The sequence below is a fragment of the Alexandromys fortis genome, unplaced genomic scaffold (assembly GCF_014885135.2).
Source record: "Alexandromys fortis isolate MF-2015 unplaced genomic scaffold, M_Fortis_MF-2015_v1.1 scaffold_3, whole genome shotgun sequence".
Lineage (NCBI taxonomy): Eukaryota > Metazoa > Chordata > Mammalia > Rodentia > Cricetidae > Alexandromys > Alexandromys fortis.
This window is the reverse complement of record NW_026067909.1, coordinates 1,613,053-1,621,300: the sequence shown is the minus strand read 5'-3', so window position 1 is coordinate 1,621,300 and position 8,248 is coordinate 1,613,053. Positions and strand designations below refer to the sequence as shown.

At 43.4% G+C, this 8,248-nt stretch overlaps 1 protein-coding gene across 4 annotated transcripts in view; it reads left to right on the top strand.

The window, feature by feature from the left end:
- Nucleotides 1-3,841: 3,841 nt before the first annotated feature.
- Eef1akmt2 (EEF1A lysine methyltransferase 2) overlaps nucleotides 3,842-8,248 on the top strand; it is an 85,785-nt gene continuing 81,378 nt past the window's right edge. For 2 of the 4 annotated variants that reach the window (XR_007590803.1, XM_050136672.1), the window contains exons 1-3: nucleotides 3,842-4,000; nucleotides 5,053-5,118; nucleotides 6,005-6,119. Coding sequence is in view for 3 of the 4 variants with exons in the window: in XM_050136672.1 (XP_049992629.1) it covers nucleotides 3,855-4,000; nucleotides 5,053-5,118; nucleotides 6,005-6,119 (327 nt within the window). In the remaining variant the exon portion in view is untranslated. Of the gene's footprint in view, nucleotides 4,001-4,061; nucleotides 4,189-5,052; nucleotides 5,119-6,004; nucleotides 6,124-8,248 lie in introns of those variants that run through there. The other 2 variants (XM_050136674.1, XM_050136673.1) reach the window with 2 other exon arrangements.

Here is an 8,248-nt window from a genome sequence, read left to right as displayed (position 1 = left end):
AGTCTTACAATTCACTACCAGCACACCTGCTACCCTGAACCAAACACCATCATCTTCTCTTCATTACAGTAACAGAGTCCCAGTTGGTGGCAATTTTGCTCCTAAAGGGCACTTGACATTGTTAGCATTTATTTTCCAATGCCAAACTCTGGGGAAGGAGCTAAACTCAGCAAAGGCCTCACAACACAGCCAATGACAGGTCATGTTAATGTTTAAATATAAAGTGTCAGTCACACTTGGCCAGCCTCCAAACCCCCCCCACCCCTAATTTCTGATTGTGTTTTCTGCTTCTGCTATCTTGGCTGGCTTGACTTCAGCTATGGTAGTGGCCCTTTTGCTTTCTGGAAGCACTGAAATTTCAATCAGGCCACAGTGCCTTGACTTTTGTTGTTTCCTCTGCCTAGGATGCTGATCTCCTGGACAACTAACTGCATGACTCCCTGTTTTATGCCTGCTCTAGGCATTCTGAAAGGCCATCCAGCTTGCTGGAGTGATTGGCTTAGCCTGGCTACTGGGGAAGTTTTCCATTAACAGCTCCCAACGTACATCTCCTGAAACTGTTCCCTGAGAAAGACAACCTCATTTTCCAGCAGCTGTACTCTTTAGCTCAGCTACTTCTCTCGGTTTAAGACTGCATGCCTAAGTGCCACCCACAAAGGGCTGGGCCCTCCTACATCCATGAACAATTGTTAGACATTAAATCTGATGGTTCACTTTTCAAAGTTTCCTCAAGCCAGCTCAGATCCAGCTAGACGTGAACCTGCTAGTCTGTCTAGTCCTCCTACCCCTAAACTTTAACCAAGCTTGCTTACAAGGTCATTGTGTTTGATAAGCTTTAAAATAAGCAGGATATGGGGTGATGGTGGCACATCCTTTTGATCCCAGCACTCAGGAGGCAGAAGTAAGGTGAGACTCTGTGAGTTCAAGGCCAGCCTGGTCTATGAGTAGAGTTTTAGGACAGCCAGGGCTATGAGAGAAACCCTGTCTAGAAAAACAAAAATAAAATGAAATAAGTAGAATGTAAATCATGGAGATAGACCCACACATGGTTTTTGTTGTTAGGATTGTACCCTTCTAGTTATTCAAAAAAGGAAAGAAAGATCATTTGTTAGGGTGTATAACTGAGTTATGCACTCAGTTTGTAGGCTTGCAACATTATGGTTTGTAAGAGTAGCAAAATTACAGTTATGAAGATACAACGAAATAATTTTACGGTCGGAGGTCACCATAACATGAGGAACTGTGCTAATCACAGTGTTGGGAAGGTTGAGAGCCGCTGAGCTAGTGGGTCCTTTACCTGATATACTTAAGACCAGAGTTATTTCAGATTTTGGAGCTGTTTGGATTCCAGATGTTTGGATTAGTGATCATGATAATTGGCTTTTGTCAACTTGACACAAATCTAGACGTACCTGGGGAAAAGGGAATCACAATGGAGGAATTGCCTCCATCAGATCAGCCTCTGAACATGTCTATGGCACATTTTCCTGATTGCCAACTGAGTGAGAAGGATTCAACTGACTGTGAGCAGGGCCATCCTTGGGCTTGTGGGTCTGAGCTATTTAAGAAGGTAGCTGAGCCGGGCAGTGGTGGCGCACGCCTTTAATCATAGCACTTGGGGCGCAGAGGCAGGCGAATCTCTGTGAATTCCAGGCCAGCCTGGTGTACAGAGTGAGTTCCAGGTCCTCCAAGGCTATAGAAACCCTGTCTCAAAAAACCAACCAACCAACCAACCAACCAACCAACCAACCAACCAACCAACCAGTTTAACCAAAGCAAAGCAAAGCAAACCAAACATAAGAAGCTCACATCAAAGCAGAAGGGGGAAAAGGAGTGGGGGAGGTAAGGAGGTTTTTCTGGAAGTGTGTTCCCTGGTACTGGCTGTTGCATGGTCAAAGAAGGAAAAGCTATGCCCTTCATCTTGGATTTGTCAAATGGGAAATGCTTGAGGATTCTGGGAAGCATAGTTCCTAAGGAACTGTGGGTAGGCACTTTGCCAGTCAGCAGGGATCAAAAAACAAAACAAAAACAAAAACCAACCAACCAACCAACCAACCAACCAAAAACCAAAACCAAGGTTGGCAAGTTCATGTTTTGCAGGTCTGCCTTTGGTCTCGTGAAACTGTTACTCAAAGACAGGGGCCATATTCCTTATATACTTTTGCTTTTACCTTGTGCTAGGCAGTTTGCCCAATGGAACTTCTCCCCCCCACACTGCCACAACTCCCCCTTCCCTGGGTGATCAGAGGCGGTGCTCCCACAGCCCTGGGGACTAAGCAGTCAGAATAATCCTTCCTGGAGTCAGGGAAGGGATTTGGTATAAACCATGGTTTTTCCCGGGGCTCCATACCAAAAACTGTTTACAGCTCTCATCGCACACACAGCGAAAGCATTTCAAGTGTTGACAAGACACTGGGCTGAAGGCAGGCTTATCTTTCATGGCTGCTTCTTAATTAAAAACTGAAGGGGCTGGAGAGATGGCTCAGAGGTTCAGAGCACTGACTGCTCTTCCAGAGGTCCTGAGTTCAATTCCCGGCAACCACATGGTGGCTCACAACCATCTATGAGATCTGGCGCCCTCTTCTGGTGTGTGGGAAGCAGAGTGTTGTACACATAATAAATAAATAAATTAATTTAAAAAAAAAAAAAACTGAAAACTTTTAAAGAACCAGTCCCTCACATTCAGACTTGCTTTCTGTAGCATCTACAGTCTAGAAAAGATGAAAACAGCTACTTGCCCAGGGCGGCACTAATTGGCTGTGGTATCCGGTGGTTTTATTGCTCTGTAATAAGGTTACTTACTCTCTTTCCCGAGTTCTTTAATCACTATGTACATGGATTTCCATCTGCCCTTTACTTTATTCTTTATTGCCAGAAGATCTTGGAACACCATTTGTAGAAGAAGATGAACTGTAAACCGGGAGGGCAACCGTTGCTGCCATTTACCTCAAGGGACTTGTTATTGGGCTTCTGTCTGTGGAGTCAACAGAAATGTAGCCTTGGAAACAAGTTCTCGTTGGAAGGTGGCTTGTTAGGGGACTCTGGGATCCTTGCCGAGGACATTCGACCACGAGTGCTTTGACAATTTCATGGCTACTACAGAAAATGTCCTAGGTGCCGACACATAAGATCTCTTTCATTGTATTACAGAACTGCTGGCTGCAGTCAGCAGAAGGCAGAAGAAACCTCAGACTCATGAAGTCTTGAGGAAGAAGCCACCTTTTATTTTCAGCAAACTACAGTGAACAAATGCAGAGGTAGAGACTTGGATGGGTTCAGATACCTACCTGGGGCAGAGGAAGACCCACCGAAGCCGTACCATTCATTCCCCTACTCATTTTATCGTAACTCCAAGGCTGGCGTACTGTGGGCAGTCCCAAAGGCATTGATTTCCTGGACCATAAGTTCTTAAAGGGTCATCAGGTTACATCAAGTCACTTTCCAGAATTCTAGCCACACATGAAATTAGTCTTTTAGTCTGGAAGCCAGTAATGCGATGGGCTGACCTACCTACCTACTTTCCAGATCTGCCTCACTAGAGAGATAAGAGGACACGTATTAGGACGGAGTGGTGTGTGTTTCGTTTTTGTGGCTTCTGACAACGTGTTTCCCAAAGTGCAGTACTTTGAACCATGTCTTACAAACAGCAGTCCCCAGATATGGTCACTTTGAGAGCAAGAGAGTAAGAGGTGCAAGGAAAGTTGGCTGGAGGAAGATGGCTTACAGGTAGCTTAGGCTCTTGACTGTGGGTCGGCCTCCCAATGCCTGTTCTGGAGCATTAGAGAAAGAGAGAAGGTCTTCCATCGCCTAGAGAGGCCAGGCTGGCGCGTCCCCTCTGCTCGAACCGCGTCTCTATGGCGGCCGCGACAGCCCACAAGGCGCAGAGCGACATGAACGCGGATGCTGACGGTCAAGGCGGCGCTGTGCTCCCTACGCAGTCTCGAGAGGGCAGTCCCGTGGCGTGTGACTTCGTCCCATCGGTGCTGGGGACACGAGAGCAGTGAGTGTGGCGGGGCGGGTGAGCGGGAGCCTGAGGCCCAGAAGGAGATGGGGACCCCTCACCCCCACCCCGGCTTGGGGGCCTGAGGGAAGAGGGTGGAAGCCACCTGTGGGGACTTAAGGGGTGAGACCCCAAGCGCGCCCCGGGGAGCGGTTAACCCTCTTTCTAGGGATTCAAGACCACCCGAGGTCCGTGGGGAGCCGGGGTAGGGGTCTGGAATCTGGCTTGAGGAAAAGGGTAGAGGGCTGGGCAACGAACCGGACGAGGGCCCGGGGAGGTCCCGGGAGAGCTGTGGGATCAGGCTGCTGGAGGAGGTCGGAGTGGAGGATGCTGTGAACTGTGAGCTAGCGAGATGGCAGGGGTTCTGGGAGAACCAGAGAGGAAGTGTCCTGACCTAAAGTTGAGGCTAAGAAATTAATGCATTGGAATATACGTGAATGAATGTAGGGCACAGGAATTAGGATGGGAAGAAATTTGGGGGAGGGAGCAGGGGTTGTAGAGATGAAGTAGGAAGAGAAAACAGTTGGTAAGGGGCGGGGGTGGGGAGTTGCCGCTGTAAGGATTAAGAGATTTAATGGGAAAGCTAGAATACAGGGAGAGGCAAAGACTGTTTTAGCACTTAATTTAAATTTTTATCTTCGCCGTGCTCATTGTGAGCAAACCACTAACCTACTGGCTAGAAAATCCTGTATCTGCACATTGATGAGCAAATTTGGAGCCACAAGCTCAGCTTGTGCAGTCCAGTTTTGAACTTGGGTCTGGGACTTAAAGAGATTTTTGGGCAGGTGCTTGTTTTTATTCTTTAAACTAAAATGTATATAGGATTCTGCATTGCATGAATATAAGTACTTGTTTATTTTGCTTGCTCATAATTCTCATTCTTTTAGCCCAAGGATATTTTTAAAAAAAAAAATGGGTTGTATGCACTTATTGATAACACTAATAATGTTTTAAGGCGATTGTGAGTAGCCATGTAATGCATTGGAAATTATTTAATTCACAAAATACAGTTTAATTTGGGAATCTTGCTTCACATTTCATTGTTTATGTAGTTGGGATGCTGTTTATGAGAGAGAACTGAGAACATTCCAAGAATATGGAGATACAGGAGAAATCTGGTGAGTGAAGCCAAGGATGGTTTTTCTGGGTATGAGAGAGTGTGCTTACAACAAAGACAGTCTAGACGCCTGGGTTGAGTCTGGCTTCGGTAGCTTTAAAGGATCTCTTTTCTTTCTTTCTTTTTTTTTTTTTTTTTTTCCAGACAGCATTACCCTGGAACTTGCTCTGTAGGGCAGGCTGGCCTCAAACTCAGAGATCCACCTGCCTCTGCCTGACTTTTGCTTCAATGACAGCTTTAAAATGTCTCTTTTTTTTAGTGACCCAGATTTAAATTGATCACAGTACTAGAAAGTTACTTTCATTCCATAGTTGTAATTTTTCAGCTAAGTAATGAAATTTTTAAGTACCAATATTTGCTGATGTCCAAGAAGGAAAGTATTAGGACAACGTTTTAAAGGATTAATGTTAATGTAGATAGAGTATGTGTACATGTGTGTTTATAAATGCTCATACCTCTATACTTATTATTTATGTACGTATTATGTATACTACATACCTTGGGTATTCCATTTTTAGAGGCGTGTTCTTCTAAATACCAATAAAGATGAAGCTTAAACTAGTTATAGTCAATATTACTTCTCATTTTTCTTTTTTTTAATGTTTATTTATTTATTATGTATACAATATTCAGTATGTGGATGCCTACAGTCAGGAAGAGGGCACCAGACCCCATTACAGATGGTTGTGAGCCACCATGTGGTTGCTGGGAACCGAACTCAGGACCTTTAGAAGAACAGGCAGTGCTCTTAACCTCTGAGCCATCTCTCCAGCCCTACTTCTCATTTTTCAAAAAAGACTTGAGTGAGTATATGGTATAAACAGGTGAAGTGGAATATAGTTGTAACTTCTGCTGTATCTCTGCTCTTTGTATTCTGTTCCTAACAGGTTTGGGGAAGAGAGTATGAACCGACTTATAAGGTGGATGCAGAAACACAAGATCCCATTGGATGCCTCAGTGCTTGATATTGGAACTGGAAATGGTGTTTTCCTGGTTGAACTTGTTGGTACTTTTAGTATTCATGTATTTGAGCCAATTTTTAAAATGAAAGTTTTTTTTTTTTTTTTAAATGTTGCAGTTAAGAGATTGCCATCTAAATGTGAAATAGCAAAACAGTTGGGAAACTCTGAGTGTTCACATGGGAGGAAAAGGAGACTGCATGGATGTTAGGAATGTAGTAAAGATATGGTTTCAGGCATGGTCCTGGAAGCTGAACTCTCAGATGCTAGTGAATGGTGAAGTCCTAGAAGTACAAAATCTCAAAAGTCATAGTCCTCAAAGAGTAAAATCTTAAATGTGAAATTCTGAGAAGCCAGAATTCTGAAAACCTCAATCCCTGTATTCTTATGGCAGAAAGCAAAGGGTTTATTAGAACATTGGTGGTCCTGTGCTTGGTGGTTGTATCATTTTAGGTATAGCAATACCAAAAATCTGGGTCGATTATTATTTAAGATGTGTATGTGAGGTTTTCAGAGGAGATTAATGTCTGAGTGTAGATAGAGTATGGGAAGAGCTGTCTCAGTATGGGTATACGTCATCTAGCAGGTTGAGGCCTGTCAAGGACAAACACAGAAACTAAGTTGGTCTTTCTAAAAGTTATGACAGTTATCTCTTGCTGTAGTGCACTTCCAAACTCTTGGTCTTAGGATCCTAGGGCTTACACCAGGGCTCCTGGATCCTAAGGCTTTGAGCCACAGACTGAGAGCTATCTCATTAGTTTTACTGGTTCTTAGGTCTTTGGGCTTTATCTGAGTCATGTTACTGGCATTCCCTTGCATATAGCCTATGAGACTTCTCAATCACAATAATTGTGTGAACCAGTTCCTCCAATAGACCTTTTTTTTTTTTTTTTTTTTTGGTAGACCAGGCTGGCCTCGAACTCACAGAGATCCGCCTGCCTCTGCCTCCCGAGTGCAGGGATTAAAGGTGTGCGCCACCATCGCCCGGCCAATAGACCCTTCTTATTTCTGTAGCTCTATGTCTGTGTCTCATAAATGGTTTTTGTCTGTGTGTATTTTTACTGATACAGATTTGGTATTGGGAAACAGCATCATTCCTTCTTACTGTTTTCCCTAGAACATAGTGAAAGAAATCTGAAAAATTGTTCCCGCACAAAAAGGTTTTGCAGTATTTTAACTTTTACATTTGTTTATTTGTATATATGTGTGTTAGACTCAGTGGCCAAGTGCCTTTACCTGCTGCACCATCTCACTGTCACAAAGGCTTTGGTTATTTGATTGTACAGGGTTAGTAATGGTTGAAGATAACCATTTTAAAGCTAGGGTCAGTGAGACAGCCCAGTGTGTCAGGGTGCTTGCCCCGAGCCTGCCCACCTGAGTTTGATTCTTGAAATTCATGTGTGGAAGGAGAGAACTACTTCAGCAATGCTACTTACCCTCTGCCCTCCATGCACAAACAAACAAAATAAGTGTAAAAACATTTTTTTTAAGTTGAGGGTTTTTTTTGTTTTTGTTTTTAAAGATTTATTTACTTATATATACAGTATTCTGCCTGCATGTATGCCTACAGGCCAGAAGAGGATGCCAGATCTCTTTATAAATGGTTGTGAGCCATCATGTGGTTGCTGGGAATTGAACTCAGGACTTCTGAAAGAGGTCCTTTAATGCACAGAGATCAAGTTAAAAAAAATAGAAAGCTAATTATTGGTGCTGTGATTACTTCTTATTTGTAACAATTAAACAATAATCATACCTTCAAAGGGACACTTATGCTTACCAGACTCTGACAACTGAAATACTCTTCAAATGACAATGCAGTGTCACCAATATTGCAGTGAAAATGTTGGCTTTAATGCAAATTAATTCATAATTAATCTGTTGTGTGCTGCTGCCACTTCTACACAGCACTGTGCTCCTTGCAAATAATGCCTGTTAGAAGGAGCTTGAAAAGTTTAGTGACCTGAACAAAAGCACATGAACATATAACGAGAGCTTTTGGGGTCCAGCCCTAAGACTCTTTTCAGGGTTCAGAATGGATGCAATAGGAAGCAAAACGGACTTTTGTTCTTTTTTGTGTAAATGGAGACTGCGCTTTAGTTTTCTCGACACCCAGTCCTGAGTAATCACAAAAACTATGTTAATTTTTTTTTTTTTTTTTTTTTTTTGGTTTTT